Source organism: Triticum urartu, chromosome 6A (genome assembly GCF_056163025.1).
Source record: "Triticum urartu cultivar PI428250 chromosome 6A, HENAU_Tu73, whole genome shotgun sequence".
NCBI lineage: Eukaryota > Viridiplantae > Streptophyta > Magnoliopsida > Poales > Poaceae > Triticum > Triticum urartu.
In genome coordinates, this window is record NC_141878.1 from 407,250,063 (window position 1) to 407,277,154 (window position 27,092).

The 27,092-nt window shown below is 44.0% G+C and overlaps 2 protein-coding genes and 1 pseudogene across 2 annotated transcripts; 2 read left to right on the plus strand and 1 right to left on the minus strand.

Moving 5' to 3' along the window:
• Positions 1–9,297: 9,297 nt before the first annotated feature.
• LOC147965431 (small nucleolar RNA Z247) lies at positions 9,298–9,436 on the minus strand (annotated as a pseudogene).
• Positions 9,437–11,903: 2,467 nt separating this feature from the next.
• Positions 11,904–13,550, plus strand: LOC147965432 (uncharacterized). The gene has a single exon (XM_087528141.1). The coding sequence runs from the start codon at positions 11,904–11,906 to the stop codon at positions 13,548–13,550; it is 1,647 nt and encodes a 548-aa protein (XP_087384267.1).
• On the plus strand, positions 13,544–15,048 carry LOC147965433 (putative LRR receptor-like serine/threonine-protein kinase At3g47570). Its single transcript, XM_087528140.1, has 2 exons — positions 13,544–14,432; positions 14,541–15,048. Exons 1-2 carry the CDS (start codon positions 13,544–13,546, stop codon positions 14,918–14,920), a joined length of 1,269 nt encoding a protein of 422 aa, XP_087384266.1. The 3' UTR covers positions 14,921–15,048.
• The last annotated feature ends 12,044 nt before the right edge of the window (positions 15,049–27,092 follow it).

The window sequence follows — 27,092 nt, forward strand, 5'->3', positions numbered from 1 at the left end:
CTGCAAGCAGACTGGTCACTGGAAGCGGAACTGCCCCAAGTATTTGGCGGATAAGAAGGATGGCAAGGTGAACAAAGGTATATGTGATATACATGTTATTGATGTGTACCTTACTAGAGCTCGCAGTAGCACCTGGGTATTTGATACTGGTTCTGTTGCTAATATTTGCAACTCGAAACAGGGACTACGGAATAAGCGGGCACTGGCAAAGGACGAGGTGACGATGCGCGTGGGAAACGGTTCCAAAGTCGATGTGATCGCAGTAGGCACGCTACCTCTACATCTACCTTCGGGATTAATATTAGACCTAAATAATTGTTATTTGGTGCCAGCGTTGAGCATGAACATTATATCTGGATCTTGTTTAATGCGAGACGGTTATTCATTTAAATCAGAGAATAATGGTTGTTCTATTTATATGAGTAATATCTTTTATGGTCATGCACCCTTGAAGAGTGGTCTATTCTTATTGAATCTCGATAGTAGTAATACACATATTCATAATGTTGAAACCAAAAGATGCAGAGTTGATAATGAAAGTGCAACTTATTTGTGGCACTGTCGTTTAGGTCATATCGGTATAAAGCGCATGAAGAAACTCCATACTGATGGACTTTTGGAACCACTTGATTATGAATCACTTGGTACTTGCGAACCGTGCCTCATGGGCAAGATGACTAAAACACCGTTCTCCGGTACTATGGAGAGAGCAACAGATTTGTTGGAAATCATACATACCGATGTGTGTGGTCCGATGAATATTGAGGCTCGTGGCGGATATCGTTATTTTCTCACCTTCACAGATGATTTAAGCAGATATGGGTATATCTACTTAATGAAACATAAATCTGAAACATTTGAAAAGTTCAAAGAATTTCAGAGTGAAGTTGAAAATCATCGTAACAAGAAAATAAAGTTTCTACGATCTAATCGTGGTGGAGAATATTTGAGTTACGAGTTTGGTGTACATTTGAAAAACTGTGGAATAGTTTCACAACTCACGCCACCCGGAACACCACAGCGTAATGGTGTGTCCGAACGTCGTAATCGTACTTTACTAGATATGGTGCGATCTATGATGTCTCTTACTGATTTACCGCTATCGTTTTGGGGTTATGCTCTAGAGACGGCTGCATTCACGTTAAATAGGGCACCATCAAAATCCGTTGAGACGACGCCTTATGAACTGTGGTTTGGCAAGAAACCAAAGTTGTTGTTTCTTAAAGTTTGGGGCTGCGATGCTTATGTGAAAAAGCTTCAACCTGATAAGCTCGAACCCAAATCGGAGAAATGTGTCTTCATAGGATACCCAAAGGAAACTGTTGGGTACACCTTCTATCACAGATCCGAAGGCAAGACATTCGTTGCTAAGAATGGATCCTTTCTAGAGAAGGAGTTTCTCTCGAAAGAAGTGAGTGGGAGGAAAGTAGAACTTGACGAGGTAACTGTACCTACTCCCTTACTGGAAAGTAGTTCATCACAGAAAACTATTTCAGTGACACCTACACCAGTTAGTGAGGAAGCCAATGATAATGATCATGAAACTTCAGATCAAGATACTACTGAACCTCGTAGATCAACCAGAGTAAGATCCGCGCCAGAGTGGTATGGTAATCCTGTTCTGGAAGTCATGCTACTAGATCATGATGAACCTACGAACTATGAAGAAGCGATGGTGAGCCCAGATTCCGCAAAGTGGCTTGAAGCCATGAAATCTGAGATGGGATCCATGTATGAGAACAAAGTATGGACTTTGGTTGACTTGCCCGATGATCGGCAAGCAATTGAGAATAAATGGATCTTTAAGAAGAAGACTGACGCTGATGGTAATGTTACTGTCTACAAAGCTCGACTTGTCGCAAAAGGTTTTCGGCAAGTTCAAGGGATTGACTACGATGAGACCTTCTCACCCGTAGCGATGCTTAAGTCCGTCCGAATCATGTTAGCGATTGCCGCATTTTATGATTATGAAATTTGGCAGATGGATGTCAAAACTGCATTCCTGAATGGATTTCTGGAAGAAGAGTTGTATATGATGCAACCGGAAGGTTTTGTCGATCCAAAGGGAGCTAACAAAGTGTGCAAGCTCCAGCGATCCATTTATGGACTGGTGCAAGCCTCTCGGAGTTGGAATAAACGTTTTGATAGTGTGATCAAAGCATTTGGTTTTATACAGACTTTCGGAGAAGCCTGTATTTACAAGAAAGTGAGTGGGAGCTCTGTAGCATTTCTGATATTATATGTGGATGACATATTGCTGATTGGAAATGATATAGAATTTCTGGATAGCATAAAGGGATACTTGAATAAAAGTTTTTCAATGAAAGACCTAGGTGAAGCTGCTTACATATTAGGCATTAAGATCTATAGAGATAGATCAAGACGCTTAATTGGACTTTACAAAGCACATACCTTGACAAAATTTTGAAGAAGTTCAAAATGGATCAAGCAAAGAAAGGGTTCTTGCCTGTGTTACAAGGTGTGAAATTGAGTAAGACTCAATGCCCGACCACTGCAGAAGATAGAGAGAATATGAAAGATGTTCCCTTGCATCAGCCATAGGATCTATCATGTATGCAATGCTGTGTACCAGACGTGATGTGTGCCTTGCTATAAGTTTAGCAGGGAGGTACCAAAGTAATCCAGGAGTGGATCACTGGACAGCGGTCAAGAACATCCTGAGATACCTGAAAAGGACTAAGGTTATGTTTCTCGTATATGGAGGTGACAAAGAGCTCACCGTAAAAGGTTACGTTGATGCAAGCTTTGACACTGATCCGGACGATTCTAAATCGCAAACCAGATACGTGTTTACATTAAACGGTGGAGCTGTCAGTTGGTGCAGTTCTAAACAAAGCGTCGTAGCGGGATCTACATGTGAAGCGGAGTACATAGCTGCTTCGGAAGCAGCGAACGAAGGAGTCTGGATGAAGGAGTTCATATCCGATCTAGGTGTCATACCTAATGCATCGGGTCCAATGAAAATCTTTTGTGACAATACTGGTGCAATTGCCTTGGCAAAGGAATCCAGATTTCACAAAAGGACCAAACACATCAAAAGACGCTTCAACTCCATCCGGGATCTAGTCCAGGTGGGAGACATAGAAATTTGCAAGATACATACGGATCTGAATGTTGCAGACCCGTTGACTAAGCCTCTTCCACGAGCAAAACATGATCAGCACCAAGGCTCCATGGGTGTTAGAATCATTACAGTGTAATCTAGATTATTGACTCTAGTGCAAGTGGGAGACTGAAGGAAATATGCCCTAGAGGCAATAATAAAGTTATTATTTATTTCCTTATAATCATGATAAATGTTTATTATTCATGCTAGAATTGTATTAACCGGAAACATAATACATGTGTGAATACATAGACAAACAAAGTGTCACTAGTATGCCTCTACTCAACTAGCTCGTTAATCAAAGATGGTTATGTTTCCTGACCATGAACAATGAGTTGTTATTTGATTAACGAAGTCACATCATTAGTTGAATGATCTGATTGACATGACCCATTCCATTAGCTTAGCACCCGATCGTTTAGTATGTTGCTACTGCTTTCTTCATGACTTATACATGTTCCTATGACTATGAGATTATGCAACTCCCGTTTGCCGGAGGAACACTTTGGGTGCTACCAAACGTCACAACATTACTGGGTGATTATAAAGGAGCATTACAGGTGTCTCCAAAGGTAGATGTTGGGTTGGCGTATTTCGAGATTAGGATTTGTCACTCCGATTGTCGGAGAGGTATCTCTGGGCCCTCTCGGTAATACACATCACATAAGCCTTGCAAGCATTACAACTAATATGGTAGTTGTGAGATGATGTATTACGGAATGAGTAAAGAGACTTGCTGGTAACGAGATTGAACTAGGTATTGGATACCGACGATCGAATCTCGGGCAAGTAACATACCGATGACAAAGGGAACAACGTATGTTGTTATGCGGTCTGACCAATAAAGATCTTCGTAGAATATGTAGGAGCCAATATGGGCATCCAGGTCCCGCTATTGGTTATTGACCGGAGACGTGTCTCGGTCATGTCTACATTGTTCTCGAACCCGTAGGGTCCGCACGCTTAAGGTTACGATGACAGTTATATTATGAGTTTATGCATTTTGATGTACCGAAGGTTGTTCGGAGTCCCGGATGTGATTACGGACATGACGAGGAGTCTCGAAATGGTCGAGACATAAAGATTGATATATTGGAATCCTATGTTTGGACATCGGAAGTGTTCCGGGTGAAATCGGGATTTTACCGGGTTACCGGGAGGTTACCGGAACCCCCCGGGAGCCATATGGGCCTTCATGGGCCTTAGTGGAAAGGAGAAAGGGGCAGCCCAAGGTGGCTGCGCACCTCCCCCCTTCCCTAGTCCTATTAGGACTAGGAGAAGGTGGCCGGCCCCCCTCTCCCTCTTTCCCCCCTTGGGAATCCTATTTGGAATAGGATTGGGGGGGAGTCCTACTCCCGGAAGGAGTAGGACTCCTCCTGCGCCCTCCTCCTGGCCGGCGCCCCCTCCCCCCTTGGCTCCTTTATATACTGAGGCAGAGGCACCCCAGAAACACACAAGTTGATCCACGTGATCTATTCCTTAGCCGTGTGCGGTGCCCCGTGCCACCATATTCCTCGATAATACTGTAGCGGAGTTTAGGCGAAGCCCTGCTGCTGTAGTTCATCAAGATCGTCACCACGCCATCGTGCTGACGGAACTCTTCCCCGACACTTTGCTGGATCGGAGTCCGGGGATCGTCATCGAGCTGAACGTGTGCTCGAACTCGGAGGTGCCATAGTTTCGGTGCTTGATCGGTTGGATCGTGAAGACGTACGACTACTTCCTCTACGTCGTGTCAGCGCTTCCGCAGTCGGTCTGCGTTGGGTACGTAGACAACGCTCTCCCCCCTCGTTGCTATGCATCACATGATCTTGCGTGTGCGTAGGAAAATTTTTGAAATTACTACAAAACCCAACAGCAACTTAAACACACATCTGGGTGGATTGAGGTACCTGGGTATTCCAGGATTGCCTGTTTTCTTTATGGACCGCCACCCAGGCCCAAAGGGATCATGAGATATTTCATACTAGAAACTTCCGTGTGCAGCCACAAGCTATTATGGGCTCTAGCATTGTTGATTAAGTCGTGCGAACTCTTACAGGGTAGACTAGCAAATGTAGGGGAAAGTAGGTGTAACGGTCTATCCATCGTAAGGTGCTAGCGCTTCTGAAAGACTATGTCTCGGTCATCCGTCTTCTCAAACACCATGTAGTGCGAGAAACCAAACGGAGGCGATCGAGTCTTGTGGGGAAAAGTGCGCAAACCTCTGCAGAGTGTATAAACTAATCATGGTTAGCCGTGTCCCCGGTTATGGACATCTTGAGTATCTAGTACTTGGATTATCATGTGAATCTCAACATGTTACTTTAATTTAATTTTGTTGGGTTTTGTTTAATGATGATGCTTAATTGGGATTGAGGATGCTATCAACCATTCTCAATGTTTAACAACTACCATGATAGTTAAATAAAATTTATTCCTTTGTAGTAGGGAAAATTTGGCTTCACGCAAAACTGTAACCATAGAGCTTTCCACCAGCCAAATATGCATATAGAATAGATGTTTCATTCCATTACTCTCTATGTGTTACCTTGCCAGCATATTCCATGTGCTGACCCGTTTTGGGCTACAACGTTAATGTTGCAGACTTTTCAGACGGCGATTAAGGAGTTTTTAGGTCGTGGTTCTATACTCAGTGATGCCGTTGGAGTTGATGGACTCACTTATCTTCCAAGCCTTCCGCTGTTATCGTTATTAGATGGCCTTAAGCCATATTTATTGCAATAAGTTCTCTATTGAGACACTCGATGTAATAAGTGTGTGATTGCTACTCTGTTATAAATCCTTCAAGTACTGTGTGGTGTCAGCATTACTGATCCAGGGATGACACCTGAGCACAGAGATCAGACCGTTTGAGGTCTGGTCGCTACAGATGCTCAATCACTTGGGGTTTGTAGGTGTTTAGGTTTTGGGTTTTTGGTTTTTCCTCACTTGATGATTTTCGCTCAAAGTCCTCGGAGGATGGGTTGCTCTCAAATGACAAGTGTCAGTTTCTCTCGGAGCAGCCAACCAGCTAGTGGTTGTAGGGGGCGGCTATTTATAGCCTAGGGAGCAGCCCGACATGATAAGACATAAATGCCCTTCAATGAAATGACCGTTAGGTGGATAGATATTTTGGGACAGCTGGTGCATAGCACAGCAACGGTCGGAATTTTGAGTAGAAAAATCCTCAGGGCTATCATGTTCCTCACTGTGTAGGCAATCCACACTGGCGAAATCCTAACTCCTCAGTCAGGACAAATTCCTCAGAGACCAGAAGAACTTCGTCTCTGTCACTGAAGAAATTGACTGATCTGTAAGAGATTTCCAATGGCTTCACTCGAAGGGATTGGTAGGTGTAGGATTTTGAGTTGAGCATCACATGGAAATTTTTCCTTAGTATTTCCTCGACCCCCTTTAACAGTATGGTGTTTCCTATGACTCAAGAAAGAGAAAATGAAACTACGAAAACAAAAGTCTTCTTGCTTCATGTTCCTCGAAAGAATACCAAGTCTTCAAGGTCACACCAATTTCTTCACTTTCAAAGTCTTCAGAAAGTCTTCAAAATACCAAAGTCTTCAGTCGAAGATATTCATTTTTAGGGGTCGACTTTTCCTGTAAATATCAAACTCCTCATAGACTTATAGACCTGTGTACACTCACACGCGCATTAGTCCCTCAACCTATAAGTCTTCAATACACCAAAATCACTAAGGGGCACTAGATGCACTTACAAGGGGCACCCCATAGACACAACATTTGATCTCTTGGATGTTTTAGCTGTGTGTGGTGCCCCTCTCCACCATAGTCCACCTCGATAATATTGTAGCGGTGCTTAGGCGAAGCCCTACGACAGTAGAACATCAACATCGTCACCACGCCGTCGTGCTGACGGAACTCTCCCTCAAAGCTCGGCTGGATCGGAGTTCGAGGGACGTCATCGAGTTGAACGTGTGCAGAACTCGGAGGTGTCGTGCATTCGGTACTTGATCGGTTGGATTGTGAAGACATACGACTACATCAACCATGTTGTGCTAACGCTTCCGCTTTCGGTCTACGAGGGTACGTGGACACACTCTCCCCTCTCGTTGCTATGCATCACCATGATCTTGCGTGTGCATAGGAATTTTTTTGAAATTACTACGTTCCCCAACAGGCGCCGCTTGTAGCACACCGGTTGGCTGGTGAAGCGCGCGCCGCCCGCGCCAACCGTGGGATGACGTGTGGCGGATGGTGATTGGCACGGAGGTGGTGTCGCGCCGCTGCCCGTGGACGACGACCGCGTGGCACGCACCTGGTCCGAGGCGGGCAGGCGTGCAGCCGGCGCCCCTGGCGTGTCTACTACCGCTGATCCCGAGGAGGATCTGATGCATTGCAGGCGAATGGATCCCAAGGAGGATTTGTCTCCAGATTTCGGGCACATAAAATATGGCTCTGGTGGAGGGTTTTCTTCACCGTTTTCCTCTATTTTCACCATTTTCTCGCTTTTTTCACCTGTAACCCCACAAGGCTCATGCACATCATCAGTTGATCATGACAAATGTTTCCCCCTTGATCAACACCGGAGAGATGAGGAGGCAAAAGAAGAATCTCTTGGCGAAGGAGAGCACCGGTGTTGGGATGAAGATCAACAAAGGGAAATTTGGTTTCGTCAAAGACAACATTTCATGAAATATAGACACGGCCAGTGGCAATATTGAGGCACTTGACACCTTTATGTTGGGTGCTATAGCCTAGAAAAACACACTGTTTTGAGCGAAACATGAGCTTGCGGTTGTTGTATGGGCGAAGATTGGGCCAACATGCACACCCGAAGACATGGAGATTTCTAGTCGGGTTTAGTGTGAAGAAGTCTTTCTAATGGAATTTCATTATTAATGACATGACTAGGAAGCATGTTTATGATATGAACAACTGTGAGAAAAGTCTCATCCCAAAACTTGAGAGGCATGGATGCGCCATCTAGGAGGGCTAACCCAACCTCAACTATGTGTCTGTGCTTGCGTTCAGTAGAGCCGTTCTGTTGATAAGCATGAGGGCATGACACATGATGTGATATGCTGAGGGTTTGGAAGAAGGAGTTTAATTTTTTGTACTCCCCTCCCCAATCAGATTGTACTGCAATGATCTTACTATCAAATTTTCGTTCAACGAGAGCCTGGAAGTTTTGAAAAACTTGAAAGACATCGGATCTTTTCTTGAGAAGATAGATCCAAGAGAATTTGTTGTAGTCATCTATGAAGCTCACATAATAAGTATGTCTACCAACAGAACTAGGGGCAGAGCCCCAAACATCAGAGAAGATTAATTGCAAGGGTTTTGTAGAAACACTAGTAGATATAAGATAAGAGAATTGATGACTTTTTGCTTGTTGACAAGAATCACAAATAGTTTTAAGATCACGCTCACCAACATACGGTAGCTTATTTTTCCTAAGCAACTTTTCAACTAAGGAGAAAGCAGCATGTCCTAATCGATCGTGCCACCGTGTTGACGAAATTTTGGCAACACCATAGGCTTGTTTATTGAATCTTCTACGCTCCGGATTCAACGGGTAGAACCCTCGAACGCATCTACCTCGATAGAGAATTTTCTTTGTTTCCTGATCCTTGATCAAGAAAAAATAAGGATGAAACTCAAGGAACACATGGTTGTCAATGGCAATTCTATGAACAGAAAGAAGATTCTTATTGGCACTAGGAACAAGAATTTTTTTTTTCTTTAGATGAATTTTACGATGAGGGGTACTAAAAAGTGAGTGACCAACGTGACTGATCCTCATACCTTCGCTGTTGGCATTGTAGATTTGATCTTTGCCACAATATTTTTCCTTCATGGTGTCCTTCTCAAGCTCGTTGGTGATGTGATTGGTAGCACCACTGTCGACGTACCCGTTCGTGTCAACGCCGTAGGAGCCATCCACAGTTGCAGCAACCTTGTCCTCATCTTGGGAGGAGTCGTCATCTTCATCGTAGCGGTACTAGCAGTCCTTAGCAGTGTGCCCAAGCTTGCCACAGATCTGACAGCGGGCGCGTCCGGACGAGACCTGCTGGATCCGTCGCCACGACGAGGCTTGGAGTTGGTGGAGCGTCCGTCGCGAGAGTTGGAGGAGCCGCCACCACGGCCGCGAGATGCAGCATTGGCAGAGGACTTGAAGCCGCCGGAGGAGCCGTGGAACTGGGCCATGCGTTGATCAAAGTTACTCAGCATGGCATAGAGCTCGTCGAGGGTGACGGACGTGACGCGAGCGTCGAGGGCGGAGACGAGCGGCTAGTAGTCAACGTCCAATCCATGGAGGATGTACGAGATCAATTCGTCATCCTGGATGGGCTTGCCGGCGGCGGCGAGTTCATCAGCGAGGCCGCGCAGGGAAGCGAAGTAGGAGGCGACCGACTGGTTTCCCCTCTGCGTGTTGATGAGCGCAGTTCTGATGTTGTTAACGCTACTGAGTGATTGGGACGAGAACATGCCCGCTAGTGCCACCCAGAGTTCACGCGTCGTGGTGATCGCGGTGACTGCGACCAGCACCTCCTTGGGTACTCAGCAAATAGCCAAGCACCTGTTGATCCTCCCGAACCCAAAGTGGGTGGAGAGGATTGGGCGCAGAAGTCTCCTTGCCGTCCTTGTCCTTGGTGACGTGGAGTCTGGCCGGCTCCGGCGCGATGCCATTGACGTAGCCGAAGACACCGGCGCCCCGCAGGTGGGGTGTGACCTACGTGCGCCATAGCGCGTAGTTTGTTCGGTTGAGCTTCTCGGTGACCTGGCCATTGAGGCTAGGTTGGAAGGCGTCGAAGGATGAAGACATGACTATGCACTAGATGCAATAGGGAGGCTAGTTTGGAAGAGGAATGCTCTGATTACCATATGCAATGGCGGAAACGTCTTATCCGATGTGGGCGACATGTACGTGTTAATATAGTAGGGCGCACCTCCGTGTACAGTGGATACAAGTTGTTGGAGATTACATCTTGGAGAGAAAGAAAGATAACTAGATAGAGATAAACCCTAACAACCTAGTCTATCTCAATAGGACTCCTAACAATCTAGAGCTACGCATAACAATATGGTGCGGTAGAGATAATAATGCGTGTTTGACGCTGATCACCGTGCTGGTATGTGCAATCGAGCTCGCCGGTGCCTGCCATCCGTCTGGGTTCAGCGACTCGCACTCTCGCAGACCTTCCTCCAAATGTGCCGCACAATGCTGAGAGGATTCTAGGTTGCGGGAGCAGAGGTGGCAAAAATAGTTGTTCTCCCTGCGTCTTCATTGAAGTCTGTCGTTGCACCACAGTCAATTTTCATGAGCAGCCAGGAGAAAATATTTTCTTTTCCGCGTGCGTCTTGCTGATATTAGTCTTGCCGTTTTTTTGTGTGAAGAGGATATTCTCTTATTTCCACTGTTTGAATGGTGTCCACCCCTCGGCAAAATCCTGGAAGGCACGGCATCTCCATATCCTGTTGTTGTCCCGTATAGCATACATACAAGTTTACTTGACCCGCTCCAACACATATCCAAGAAGACAAAGAAACACGGCTTTAAAAAAAAAGAAACAATGATATCCGCACAATACATTCTGGAAGCACACGGTCCTCGCAATACATTCTGGAAGCACACGGTCCTCACAATGATATCCGAATTGGAAAATATAAGAATTTGAACTAGTAAAAGCATTCCACGTGCAAGTTTGTCCGCATGGAAACCATCGAGACAGGTCGGCAGGTCGCCCTCCGACTCAGATCTATGTCCCGGCCGCAGCAGAAAAGTATTGAGGCTGAACATGCCGCAACAATTTTGTCCAGCTCAAACAGCGACGCAAGCGGTGGCTGTGAGAGATGAAAAGTAGCATGTTTGACGAGTCAAGGTCTTCGCTGCAATGGAGGTCAAGCTGAGATAAGGCTTGGCAATGGCAGATGAAACCGACGTGTGTGGATGTGAGGGTGCTGTAAAACTGTTTTTAAACCCCTGGGACCTGAGCCAGCTGAGCATCCAACCCACAGTTCAGAACTCAGACACCACCACCCGGCAAAAGCATAGCACAAAAGGTTGTCGTGCTGCGCGCTCCGGCCGAGCAAAGGTGCGTTAATATCTCTCGTGCTGATTACTACCAGTACCAGCAGTAGTACTCCCTCCGGTCTTTTTTACTCTGCACATTGGTTTTGCCGAAAGTCAAACTTTTCTAAGTTTGACCAAATTTATATTAAAAATTATTAACATCTATAATATCTAATAAATATAATATGAAAATATATTACAAGATGAATCTAAAGATATTGGTGTTGTTATGTGAATGTTTATAATTTTTTATATAAACTTGATCAAAGTTGAATGGGATTGACTTCGGACAAACCTAATATGCAGAGTAAAAAGGACCGGAGGGAGTACTTTAGCAATTATCTTTTATCTATTTTGTGCTTCTGCCTTGATGTCAGGCTTGTCATCATACTTATCTGTATTTTCAAAACGGCGCTTGTGATGTCTATTCAATGAAGAGTGAACATCTGACAGAGTAACACTTCTGCTCTGAACTACCATGAGTTAGCGTGCTGGGCATTTCCGTCGAGCACAGTGTGCAAAGATGTTTGTGAGAAATGTTATTGATTTCCTTTCCCCGAGCGCAAACTCTTGTAGTTGCTCCTCTTCCCTTAAAAAAGGAAGTGCTCTTATCTGGGTTCAACCTTTTGGTGTGTAAGAGCGACACGGTGTACATAGATGCATGAATGCGATATATTCTTAGTTTTTTGGGGTTTGGTATATTAAAAATGCATATGCCTTACCTTTGCAGGCAACATAGATCTAATGGCTGCTCAGCGATCCTTGAACCTCACCTCGCTTGTTTTAACGTCACTATTATTGCTGTTTTATGGAGCTGGCAATGCCGATTGCTTTGTCACTCATAATAACAGCACGGAAAGACGTTCACTGCTTGATTTTAAGGAGGCTATCACAAAAGATCTGACAGGAGTCTTGAGCTCCTGGAATGACAGCATTCAGTACTGTATGTGGCCAGGCGTTACCTGCAGCTTAAAGCACCCGGGGCGCGTTACAGTGCTGAACCTCGAAAGCCGGAAGTTGGCAGGACAAATATCACCATCTCTGGGAAACCTAACCCTCCTTAGACAACTTTTACTAGGCAGCAACTTATTACAGGGTAGTATTCCAGAGACACTTACAAATTGTTCCAAACTCGAGGTGCTAAACCTCGCTGTTAACATGCTAGTGGGTTCAATTCCACGAAACATAGGTTTCCTCACCAATCTACAATTTATGGACCTTTCCAACAATACACTTACAGGAAACATTCCGCCAACCTTAAGCAACACCACTCAGTTGCGAAAAATATCACTTGCGAACAATCAGCTCGAGGGAAGCATTCCTGACGAACTTGGGCTAGTGCCAAATATGTCATGGGTGGTACTCGGTGGAAATAGGTTAACGGGTAGAGTTCCAACATCATTCTACAATCTACCCTATCTTCAAGTACTAGACTTGAGTATAAATATGTTAAGCGGCAGATTGCCATCTGAAATTACTGGTGATATGATGCTCAACCTTAATTGGCTTTTACTGGGTGCCAACAAGTTTGAAGGTGACATTCCAGATTCACTGGGCAATGCTTCACAGCTAACACGGGTAGATTTTTCATTTAATAGTTTCACTGGTCAGATTCCTAGTAATTTGGGTAAACTTAATTATTTAGAGTATCTAAACCTCGACCATAACAAGCTTGAAGCAAGGGACAGTCAAAGCTGGGAATTTTTAAGTGCACTGAGCACTTGTCCTCTAACAACACTCTCATTAAATGGAAATCAATTACATGGAGTTCTGCCAAATTCTCTTGGTACCCTATCCATCACACTTCAACAACTAAATTTAGGTGCAAACAACTTGTCCGGGGCGGTTCCCCCGGGCATAGGAAAATACCACAACTTATCTAGCCTAACGCTAAGCCACAATAATCTTACAGGCACAATTGAAAAATGGATCGGAGCCCTCAAGAATCTAGAAGGGTTAGATCTTGAAGGAAATAACTTCAATGGACCAATACCATACTCCATTGGCAATCTGACAAAGTTGACATCCCTCAAGATTTCCAAAAATCAATTTGATGGTGTAATGCCATCCAGCATAGGAAATTTTCCACAGCTCACACACTTAGATCTTAGTTATAACAACATCCAAGGTAGCATACCTCTGCAGGTTTCTAACCTTGAACAACTCATAGAGCTATATCTTTCATCTAACAAGCTTACCGGGGAAATACCAACTAGTTTAGATCAATGTCATAATTTGGTAACTATCCAAATGGGCCAGAACATGCTAATAGGGGAAATACCAACATCTTTAGGCAACCTAAAGAGCTTGAACATCTCAACCTTTCCCACAATAACTTGTCAGGAACCATCCCAAACAAACTTAGTGATCTTCAACTACTCCGAATGCTAGACCTATCCTATAACCATCTCCAAGGGGTAATACCAAGAAATGGTGTATTTGAAAACGCTTCAGCCATTTCACTTGTTGGAAATTGGGGGCTCTGCGGAGGAGCACCAAATCTTCATATTGGCTCATGTCATGCTGGTTCTTTGAAATCAAGAAGGCAATATTATCTGATCAAAATATTGATCCCAGTATTTGGCTTTATGTCATTAGCCATACTGATATACTTTGTACTCACTGAGAAGAAAAGAAGGAAGTATACATCACAGCTTCCTTTTGGAAAGGAATTTCTCAAAGTATCTCACAAGGATCTAGAAGAAGCCACAGAAAACTTCTCGGAGTCTAACTTGATTGGAAAAGGAAGCTATGGTTCGGTATACAAAGGAAAGTTAGGCCACAATAAAATGGAAGTGGCAGTGAAAGTTTTTGACCTTGAGATGCATGGCGCTGAGAAAAGTTTCTTAGCAGAATGTGAAGCAGTTAGAAACATTCAGCATCGGAATCTTGTCCCAATTATAACAGCGTGCTCAACTGCTGACACCACCGGCAATGCTTTCAAAGCTCTGGTTTATGAGTTCATGCCTAATGGAAATTTGGAGACTTGGTTGCATCACAATGGGGACGGGAAAGATAGAAAACCTCTGGGTTTCACGAAGAGGATAAGCATAGCTCTTAACATAGCTGATGTATTGGACTATTTGCACCATGATATTGGAACTCCAATCATCCATTGTGACTTGAAACCCAGTAACATTCTCCTAGACCATGATATGATTGCTTACCTGGGAGACTTCGGGATTGCAAGATTTTTCCGTGATTCAAGGTTGACATCAAGAGGAGAGTCCAGTTCCAATGGTCTGCGGGGTACTATAGGGTATATCCCTCCAGGTACTATTACTTGCCACATACTGTATTTGACTTTAGCATCTAATTTTAGCAGGCAAAGATATACTGATCTTGCTGTGCTAACTATATATTCTGCTGGTGTATCTCTAGAGTATGCTGGAGGTGCATCTACTTGTGGAGATGCATATAGTTTCGGGGTTCTACTGCTGGAGATGCTTACAGGCAAGAGACCAACAGATTCTATGTTTGAAAATGGAGTTAACATTATCAATTTCGTCAACAAGAACTTCCCAGATCAACTATTTGACATCATCGATATTCTTCTTCAAGAAGAATGCAAGGCTTATACTACTCCAGGAAAGATGGTAACAGAAAACGTGGTCTACCAATGCTTACTTTCTCTAGTACAAGTAGCACTTTCTTGTACACGTGAGATCCCAAATGAACGTATGAACATGAAAGAAGCAGGCACCAGGTTGAGCGGAATCAATGCATCATACCTCGCAGGAAAAGATAAATATGCTTCTTAGAGAGATTCAACTAAACCTCGGACATGTACGCGTATGTGTAGGTGTATCTGGTCCTCGTTTATTTTAAGTTGAAAGCAAAGATATGTACCTTTTGTTTATATTAAGTTGAAAGCAAAGTATGTATTTGTGCGTCCAGCCGTACACAAGACCCAAAAATAGCATAGTATATAACACACAACAAGATGTTTACTTGTGATCCGAATTGTGATCGTGTTGGGCACGACGTCGTATCATGATAGGCACAATACACTCGTGTAGAACGTTGTTGCAACTCATTTTCTTGCCACAGGACTTCTATTTATTTTCCTCTACTAGCGAAGCAGCCCGTGCGTTGCAACTCGAGAAAAACTATCATACTCCTCTAACCCAATAGCCATGAGTCAAGACCCCAATAGATCCATGTTCTTTCTTTCAACACATGGCATGGCATCTCTCTTGCCACCTATCCTCCTTCCCACCTTAGACCTCCTTTGGTTCATAGGATAGGAATTTTATAGGAATAGGAAAAGTATAGAAAATGAGGTGGCATGCATCAGATACATGTCATCTCATTTCCTACAAATTTCCTATTCCTACGATAATCCTGTCCTATGAACCAAAAGAGGCCTGAAATCCTAAGAATGCTCAGACTATAGGACTATAGGAATAGGAAACTAAATGTCATTTGGTTCACAGGATAGGAACACACATAAGAAACATAAAGAAATAATGTCATTTGGTTTATGGTTAATAATATGAACAATTATACTCCCTCTGTAAAGAAATATAAGAGCGTTTTTCTAAACGCTCTTATATTTCTTTACAGAGGGAGTATATACAAAGTGCAAATAAGACCCTGCCAGCATAGTATATTGTCATGTAACTGGAGTATGAACTGAGCAACTAGTGCAGGCAATCATCAACTCATCAGGGCTAGTGCAGGCAATTAAAATACAAATTGGCTGCTAGTGCATGGAGTCTGAATACACAATAGCATACTATTGATGGATCCAGGGAGAGAAGGCAAGATGGAGTCAAACCTGAAGAAATTTGCGGCAGACGGAGGGCGCTGCTGGAGCCTGTAGGCTTGCCGGTCGACAGTAGATGCTCTCCAGCTCGCCGGTGGTCGTTGCCCGTCTACTGGATGTGGCCGCGTCCCTTGCCCGCCGGCGTCGCTCCCGGCGAGCTGTGCCGTTCTGTGCGAGGAGGGAGGACTGGACACAGATTTGATTCAACTTTTTTATTTCTTTTCTCATCCTTGTCTGTATGCGAGTGAGCGAAAAAAGCAGGGAACAGTTATCTGCGCGCATGTCGTTCGCCATCGGAAATTTTCCATCAGCTTGGACCTACTATTTCCGATCCTGTGAAATCTGAAGGAAAGGAACAAATTCCATACGGGAATATGATTCAATTCATGTAAACCAAAGGCGGCCTTAATGCTCACACAATCCCAACACGTTTGAATGTTGTTAATTTTAAGACGTATCTTTCTTGGCATAAGTTGAGAAATCTGTTTTTTTTTATGAGGTTTTGGCGAGGCGTACACGTGTGTTTATAGATCATTTCTTTCGTCTCAAATTTCTGGTTTTGCCGAGGTCTTGATTTCCAATCCGGGTCGGCAACAGTATGAAAGAAAGAGGATCATGCGCTATTGATTAAGGCTGCATCTTAAATAATATTTTAAAAATGGTTAACATGTAAAATAATATCATACTTAGATTCCACATATTTTTCTAATCAAATTTTATATATAATATGTTAAATCTAGAGTTAGGGTTTAAAATATATGAATATTTTAAAAATCATTTGACATGTATTGCGAGTTGATTAACCCAATTATCAAGGGGTTTCCTGTAAAAACAAAAGACTTACTTAAAATTGACCCATGTTGATTATTAGAAACATCAAGGAGTTTTCTGCAAAAGCAAGAACCTGACTTAAATCCAGATTGTTGATTTATTACCAGAAACATGAGGGGTCTTCTGATAAATAGTATGACAAACTAAAAATACATATTTTCTTTATTAGTTGGTATAGATATATACACTATAGATCGCGGCATTTGACGTTGAGACACTACAAGAAGTTCTTGGCGCTGTTGTTCGCGATACCTCACGTAAATTGATAGTTGGTGCTAAATTCATATCAATTGGTATGTCAACAACCGACACAGTAGTGAAGCATGATATGTGTTAGAAATTTAGAGTTTATGGTCTACACTTATTGCTTCACGCTTTTTTTGTGATGTCGCTCATAGTTCGCATATATAAGGCTAGGGGTAGGGACATTCTTATAGGACCCCCATAATGCACAAAGGTTCGACTAGGGGAGGAGCCAGATCGAACTTTTTGTTCGATCCAGGAGAGGGGAGCGAATGAATGATCTCATTCACTACGATACCCCTCCCCCCCCCCCCCCCCCCCGAACAATGTGCCCCCACTCGCCTCCAGCGGACCGGCCCCAAAACATCATTGCGTTGAAGAATTAAAAAAACAAGAATCACAATATTGTAAGCCCAAAAACTTCTCCCGCCCCTTCAAACAAAATAGAGAAAACACAAAATGGCCTAAAAATGCACTGGACCAAGAAAAATGCTCCCTGGAAATAATCTAGGAATAGAAAGTTACCATGCTCTAATGAACAAAACTACCATATACTTATGAAAAAAGGTATATTACAGAAAATTTCATGATTTGACATGATGTTCAAACACACTTTCTAACAATTGAGTCTGAAATTTTTGCCATGATATTATGAAAAAGAAACACAAATTTTTTTTGACATATATGATATAACAAAAAATATTTCTACAAAAATTGCCATTGGACATGTATAAAAAAAACTAAGCAATGCCATATCAACGGATCAAATTTTCTTAACTTTGCCATCTTTCGATACACAAATTTACTTGCATTTTTCTTACACACAACCAAAAAAATAAAAACAGGGACAAAAGTGCCATGACACAAGTAAAAGTTTTCCATGGTATACTCAATGAATTTTCCATATAATATAAAAAACAAGAGAACAACATACAAACGAAAAATGCGATGGTATTAAGTGAGAAAAAATGTAGATTTACAGTTTTTTCCATGGTCCATAGGAATCTTTGATGGAAAATGTTCTATATATCATGGGAAACTTAGATAACAAAGGTTTACACATGTAATTATTTTTGCCATGTTATGAAGTATGAATTTTCCATGGTTCAAACAATAAAAAATCCATGGTCATAGAAATAAATTTGTCATGGTCCATAAAATAATTTGTCCATGGTCTAAAATACAAAAAAGTAGCCATGCTCCAAACAAAAAATAAAATAATTGCCATAGCTGAAAAAAGAAATCTACCATGGTGCAAACAATAAAGTTGTCATGGTTAATTGAAAAAAATTGCCAAGGTTCAAACAATAAAAATGCCATGGTCATAGAAATAAAACTTCCATGGTTAGAAAAGTAAGTTTTGACATGGGCAAAGAATTAAATAATGTAATGGTCTTTTAATTGGCATATGGGGAAAACATTTAAACTTGACATGGCATGTTGCCATGCAAGTGTTAAATGGTGTGTCAAAATACTCCAAACTAGTACTCGCAACACATCTTAATTTACTATGGCAAAAATACTTCATAAATTTCCATGGGCAAAAGTGTTGGAAATATGCCCTAGAGGCAATAATAAAGTGGTTATTATTATATTTCCTTATTCATAATAATTGTCTACTGTTCATGCTATAATTGTATTAATCGGAAACCGTATGTCAGGACCCCGATTCTAAGTCACACCGATCTAGACTGTAACACCTCATATCACATTGCGGCCTCACGCACGGTATTCCCACGGGTGTCGCCTTACCATGGCCCGGGACCGTTTGTGCCTTTTGGCTCACGTATATGATAGTGTCGCTAGCATCCATATGACAGAGAACCCGGGCCGACATGACTAGTCGTGAACCCAAAGTGGCACTAACTTACAGGGACAGGCATACATGAATCAACATCGAGCATGTCGGTCAGCAACGTGTGAATCCGGGCTGTAGCACTGGGCTAACAGGACTCCGGGAACCCGGGCTGTAGCAGGCTAGGCAGGACTCCGGATGTCACCGCGTGACATTTCCCCGAAGGGACAGACACAGGAACGAAGTGAATCACATGCCGGCCAGTCAAGTGCTCCGGAGCAGTAGTGCTGGGCTAGCAGGACTCCGGTGAACTAGGCTGTAGCGGACTACTATGGCTCATGGAAGCACAAGACTGCAGTTCCCCATAAGAGAGGCTACCAAGGATAAACAACTAGGTTGCCGGATCCCACACATACCAAGCATTTCAATCACACACACAATATGCTCGATATGTGTAAATACAACATGGCATCACAACATAACTCTACGACTCAAGTATTTATTCATTAGGCTCCGAGGAGCGAGATATTACAAACATGGGTCTCATTACCCAACATCCAGAGCATACAAGCAACAAGCACATGCGGAAGCTTAACTTGTCTGAGTACAGACATCTACAAATGGAGAAGGCTGAGAAGCCTGACTATCTACAAGACCCTCCCAAGGGTACAAGATCGTAGCTGAGGTAACAAGCTAAACATCGAAGTCCACATGGAACTACTAGTGAGACTGAAGTCTCTCTGCAAAACATAAATTAAGCAAACGTGAGTACAAATGTACCCAGCAAGACTTACATCAGAACTAACTACATATGCATCGGTATCAACAAAGGGGGTGGTGGAGTTTAACTGCAGCAAGCCAGCTTTGACTCGGTGGCTAACCTGAACTACGAGTGCAAGTAACTCTTTTGAGGTGGCACACACGAGTCCACAAATTCACCATACCAATACACCATTATGGATCCGCTCCCGTCTCCCTACGAGAACGCCATCCATAGCACTCATGCTTATCTTGCGCATTTTAGAGTATCCACTTTCACTTGTCTATGAACTATGCAAGGGGTCCAAGTTTCCATATTCGAGGAATCCGGCTATTCAAATAGATAATGATAACCCTGCAGGGGTGTACTTCTTCACACACGCTCTCACCACTTATTGCCCTGTACACGTCATGTACCTCGGGAACCTTCAAGCGGAAGCCGGGCGAGGGTGTCGGCCACGACCTGACTAACCAACAAGTCTCTAGTCCAGGTTTATCGCCTATTCGGGTTCCATCTGCAAGGAGATCCGGCTGGGGTGTCGCTCACGGCCCCAAACGATGTGTGCAGGGTTCCCAAGCCCACCATCCGGGTGCCACTTGGTACACCGTGCCACTGTGCCTAGTCTGTCCGAAGCCCACCTGTACCGGGTGCCACTTGGTAGACTACTAACACTACCTACAAACACCAGAAACTAGTTGCAACTCCTGGACAGAGATCGAGTTGATTAATAAGCCGAGAGGGGCCGAGTTACCGGAACCCAATGTGTGGTAGTAACTGTTCATGGATCACAAACACAAAACTCAGTTCCTGAGAACGGCTGCAATGAGACAACCCACCATGTACTCCTACATGGCCTCTCACCGCTACCTTTACCAAATCATGTTCACACACTTAGCTCACACACAGTAGGACATGTTCAACACCATTCCAATTCATCCCCGATGAATCAGACCTGACTCAACTCTAAGCAATAGCAGGCATGACAAACAAGCATGAATGAGTAGGCACAACAAGGCTCAAACAACTCCTACTCATGCTAGTGGGTTTCATCTATTTACTGTGGCAATGACAGGTCATGCAGAGGAAAGGGTTCAACTATCGCAACATGTAACAGTTGAATCGGTGTTGTCCTAATGTAGTAAAAGAGAGTAGGAGCGAGAAAGTGGGATTGTATTAGAATGAACAAGGGGTTTTTGCTTGCCTGGCACTCTTGAAGATATTATATCTCTTCATCGGTGTCATCGAACTCATCGTCGGAAGTACGTCTATCGAGAGGGGACAAATACTGGCAACAGAGAATGAAAACACAATCAATGCAATGCAACAATATGATGCATGAATGTGACATGGTAATATGGGTGTGTTGGGCTAATGCAACTACAACCAGGGCGGTTTGAGCTTATTTGAATCAAAGATTCAACTACTAATTCAAGTTATGAATTCAAAAGAGTGCATTATCATGTTTGATTTAAACAGCAGTGTTAAGTTGCTTTAACATGCATGAAAATGGTACAGATGGATAGATTGGATTTTTCTGATCATTTTTCATATATAACTTATTTCATTATGAGCTATGGTTGAATTTCTATGATTTTTTGAAGTTTGCAACAATTTCTGGAATTTTCTAAATAAGAATAAATACAGAAAATGGCATTACTGCGTCAGCACTGCGTTAGCAGGTCAACTGTGGCTGACCAGGTCAAACCTGACGACCGGGTCCCACATGTCATTGACTCACTGCTAACTGGGAGTTAATCCCGTGTTGACTGGGATTTGACCCGCTGCGGGGCCCACTGTCAGTGGCTGAAGGGCGGCTAATCAGTAGGATTAGCCCCTAATGGCCATGCCATGTCGGCGTGGTTACGCCGGCGATGACCCGACGCGGCAATGATTGCCGGCCGGCCGTTTCCGGCCACGGCTGGTCGCGCGGTTAGGTGCGTTGGAGAGCCCGTGGTGCGGGGCATCCAGTGGTGGGCGTGGGGATGCCGGGGACGGCGTGTAGCAGCGGCGGAGGCGAGCATATGCGGCGGTGGAGCTTACTGGTGTGCGGGTGCTACGCCAGGGCTCGCTACTGAGTTGCCTGTGCTGCACGGCAGCGCCAGGGGTGCTCTAGGGCGCGCCCGTTGCACGACGGCAGCGAACGGAACACGGGGAGCACGCGTGTGCGGCAATGGCGGAGCCGAGCTTCGGCTCGTGCGGCAAGGGAGCTAGAGGGCACGGGAGGACAGGTGAGAAGGGGAAATCAACGCGGTGGCTCATAGTGGACACGCAGAGCAGATCAGCGTACTTGGGGATGCTCTGAACGAGGCGAATCGACGGAGTCGATCTCCGGGCATCGGAGGTGAAGACGACGATGCTCCGGTCGACTGGGGCCTCTTCTGGTCACGTGCATCAGGTGTATTGCTCCACGGGGTCGTGGCGGAGCTCGGGGACGCGGAGAGGGGGCGAGGGAGTGGCTGCGGCCACGGCGAACGACGTCGATGCGCTCCGTCTTGTTCGGTCGGCCATGGGAGAGAGAGCAGAGGGGAGGGGAGAGGTTGTGGGCGAGGGAGAGAGAGGACAGGGGTCTCTGGGCGTCTCCGTGGCGTTGCGAGGACAGGGTGAAGGGGGAGCAGGAGGTGGAAGCAGGAGGTGGAGCTCGGTTGCGCGTGCGTTGACACGGCGTCGTCCTCCTGGCAGAAGCTAGGAGACGACTGGCAGGGGGTTGGTGGGCTGGGCCAACTGGGCCAGCTCCAGGTAAGTGGCTGGGCTTCTCTCTCTCTGTCCTTTATAATTTATTCCGTTTTTCTATTTTTCTGCTTTATGTTTTGATTTAGTTCAAAGACCAAACCATTTTCAAAATTCATGAAAATAATTGTGTGAACTAAATGGATGTATCCAAAGCTACACAACAATTTCCAGAATTATTGAACATATATTTATTATATAAAAAATATAGATCCAATTCAAATATTTATTGGATTAATTCAAAGGCCCAAAATAATTGTTTCTGAGATTCTAGAAATATTGGTTTGAATTTTATCCCTTCCCAATATTTCCAGAGATTAACAGGAACATTTTCTTGGACCCATTTGATGAGATTTAAATGTTGGTTATTTTTAGAGGTCTTCTGAGGCTTTTGAAAATTCCTCAATTCAAATTTCATTTGAATTTAAACATGATGCTCACATGAAGGGCTAGCCTAGTGCATACCAGAACTAGGGATGTGACAGCTCACCCCTACTAAACAAGAATCTCGTCCCGAGATTCAAGTCGTGAGGTAAGAAGATAGAGGGACACAAGCTAACACAATCTTCATGATCCAGATGTCTTTCTCGAGGATGTTGATTCATTGCATCACCTTGATCTCGACGTCTTGCTTTGAGAACTACAACTAACATGACAATGAGAGGAAAGGGAAAACTCTAGAAGAATTGATCTTATCGAAGATCGAACAACTCAGGATCAACTCGTGGAGCGAGACGCTGAAACAACTCTCGAGCTGAGACACGAAGCATACATCGAGAGGAATGGAGTGAAACACATGACAAAGGTTCACTAGGTAGGCAACAATTCCACACCTAAGAGGGTGGTGGACGGTTGCCAACGTAGCGAGGAATTGAGTTGCCATGACACCAAAACGAGACATCTTGGAGGAGGGTGACCCGTAGAATCATCCCTTAAGTGGCAAAAAGAATTACTTTTGATCCAGAGATCAATAAAATTCTCTATACCAGCCTAGGGAAAATCTCGAGCAATCGTTTGGCGGAGTAAGTAGGGATGGCATACCGAGACTAGAATGGATGATGTGGACTACCTTGTTGAAGACAACGCAAGGGATGATTTTGCTTGCGCGTGCTCTCAAGAACTTGAGCATTTCCATATTCGTCAAGGTTCTACCAACATCCGTGCCGAGGATCCTGGCAACACATCCTATTACCATGATGAATAGTGATGGTCAATGCAGATACAAAGGAGGACAACACTTTCTCAGATTTCACCTTAGCGATGCCAAGGAAACGAAATCTGGATGTTCGACCGAGAGACATTTAGCACTCCGCTTCTAATGTTCTCCTTGATGTGGTAGCGTAACCCATTTATAGATATGGTTTGGTATCTAGAACATCAAGTAAAAGGTTGGACTTCGGGAGCACAAGAATCCATAAGGAATAACTACTGGAGTAAATCCTATGAAATCCTTATGGGGAGGTGGCCAACTTCCTCAATCAAGATACTACAATGATAGGTCTTCCGGCTGGGTGTGTTGGCCACGACATCCACTTTACCGGTTACAGAGAGACCAATATTATAGTTCTTGGAGTGTGTTCCAACCATCATATCTACCTGAGATTCAGATCTGGTTGGTGTCAGGATATTCCAGACTCATCAAGTCTAGAAAGAAAAATGAAAGTTTGCAACACAAGTCGACGAGATGACGTTGCGAGACTCTCGGGGGAATGAACTATGGTAGTAAGCTCCAAAACATGAGCCGGTTCTGCTACAAGCATGTGAACACACTGTCCTAGACAAGCATGGTCACCTGGTAGTCTTACAATGAAACACTACCGAGTTCAGGGGGAACCATCAACGAGGATATCGAAGTCCTTGCGTAAGTCTAGATCTTAAGAAGAAACTTCTTCTCCTTGAACAAATCAATCAGTGGCTTGGTGTGCTAGGGACACATATGGACTGGAGGTAGCGAGCCTATCAAACCATAGAATACTTCGCACATGCATGACTAACTTGGGATGACTCCAAAGGAAGCAAAAACAAGCTTTCTCGAATCCACGTCGGCAACTTGCATCAGATGCACATGAATTAGAGGAAGTCACATCTTTCAACCGGACATACGCTTCATGAACAGGACATGAGGGCAATGCTTATAAAGTTTCCAACACTAGTGTAATGTTCAACATGAATCATGGGGGAGACAAAATGTTGCTGATGGTCTCAACAACAAATCATCGGAATTTCCATATCACTGGACTTCCACCATTATGTGAACAATGTGATAGTATTGGTCAGACCAAAAGATGTAATGGTGTATGCTCGAGGAGTCAACCACGAGTAGACAACATTATGAATATCATTGGTTCTGATTTGATTTGACGATAGCCCACACTCAAATCAAGGATTGGATAGGATAATAGCACCGACAACTGATCAGAGGATCAATCGAGGAAGATATCATCTTTCTTCAACACCCACACACACAAGAAGATATCCCTTATCATGAACTAAGTCAGACAAGCTTCCATATTCCAACTCTCCAAGTTGTTGTTTAGCTTAACCAACTAGCTCGGTGGTATCCAACACAAATTCTTGGAGAATGGATGGTTTAGAGAAAAACCAACATGATCACGAACTCAACATAGCGATCAGGGACCAACCTGGTAATACTTCCGAGAAGATATTCGGAAAATCACGAACCACCAATATGTTACTTAGCTCGAGCACAATCTTGCTTTTCAGGGCAAGACGATATGATCAAGGGAGCGAGGGATTGACACAATCCTAACTCATTGATCGAAGAGTGCACCAGGAAATATGGACTAGGTAGCACGATCAATCTTAGGATGATGATTCGATAACCAGCACGCTAAGAATGAGAGTATTGTCCATTTACTACCAAGCAACGAGGTTGCTAGGAGTATTGATTTCACACATCATGGTTCACTTGTCGGTATTCCGGTTACAATAACACGGAGACCGAGGAATGAACGATGATGGTGATAAGTATCACTATATCAAGAGTTCATAGGAGGTTGTGTAATTCCTATGATATTCCTGACATAAAGAGAGCAATACTTCAGGGTGGAATAGAATCAAAAGCTGTATTAGCATTTGATCTGCAGAATACAACTGCTTTGACCCAATCCTAGAAATGGATGAGGTACTGGAGCTTGTTTCTCCTAGTCATTCTGGAATAGAATGGCTTGACGGACCACAAAAATAATAGGCATCGATGAACACGAATGCACAACTATTCCTGACTATCAATTGATAGACTAGGGTCGGAATATAACTGAAGGGGGACAACTCAAAGAACATATAACTTTGTGAGTTGTGAATGCATAGATTAGTATGTCGAACCAAGTTCAACATGTTTCTTCCAGATAACCCATGTAGAGAGGTAGGACTGGCAGAGTCACAATTATGAATGGAGAACTCCTCAAGAGTACTCTGATTGTGATCTTTTGATCCAACAAACTTTTGCCATAAGTGGTTCATAGTATTTGGAAGAAGGAAATACCACATACCTCGAGGACTAATGCAAAGGTTAATAATAACCTAAAGGAACGAGAAAACACTATCAACATGAAGTAAGTAGGGTGAATCTCGGGTTCAAAACCCAGAAATAGAAGGCCTACTAACTAAATGGCATCACAAGATGCTTTCAGGGACGGTGGCCAGAATCCTCACACCGGGAACACAAAACATGGCTAGATTACTTGGTGACTCCCTAAAACACATAGGGTCATAATAATAGCCCCAACATATATACCGAGGCAATAGAGTACCTCAACGCACCGGTTAGTGTGCTTATTCTGACCAAAGGACATCGGGAACGGAAGAAAGGATTTGCAAATGCATCAGATTATTTAGAAACCTGGAATGACTCGGATAGCATAACGGCTGTAAATGCTCAAAATGATTTGAGACATCCTGCAAAAATGGAGGCATAACCACTCAACATCACAATATCAAGGTTCTGAGGCCAACTATGAACATATGGAAGTAGTAGGAACTGGACTGAGGCTAGAACTCAACAATCCTAGGCAACCACGGTTTAGTAACACGTCATCCTAAGAGATAGAAAAGAAGCCTAGTTCTTAACCCCGTAGAAAAGATAAGATGACTCAGATCAGAAGGTCATGAGGATAAGGAGTAAAAAGAGCCTTACGTTCCCTTCCACAATCAATTCCCTTACATAACTAAAGCATTTCTAGACACGACTTCGACCAGCTTGGCTTGGTAATCCTACAGGCAGTCAGGCTCTGATACCAAAGCTGTCAGGACCCCGATTCTAAGTCACACCGATCTAGCCTGTAACACCTCATATCACTTTGCGGCCTCACGCACGGTATTCCCACGGGTGTCGCCTTACCATGGCCCGGGACCATTTGTGCCTTTTGGCTCACGTATATGATAGTGTCGCTAGCATCCATATGACAGAGAACCCGGGCCGACATGATTAGTCGTGAACCCAAAGTGGCACTAACTTACAGGGACAGGCATACATGAATCAACATCGAGCATGTCGGTTAGCAACGTGTGAATCCGGGCTGTAGCATTGGGCTAATGGGACTCCGAGAACCCGGGCTGTAGCAGGCTAGGCAGGACTCCGGATGTCACCGCGTGACATTTCCCCGAAGGGACAGACACAGGAATGAAGTGAATCACATGCCGGCCAGTCAAGTGCTCCTGAGCAGTAGTGCCGGGCTAGCAGGACTCCAGTGAACCGGGCTGTAGCGGACTACTATGGCTCATGGAAGCACAAGACTACAGTTCCCCATAAGAGAGGCTACCAAGGATAAACAACTAGGTTGCCGGATC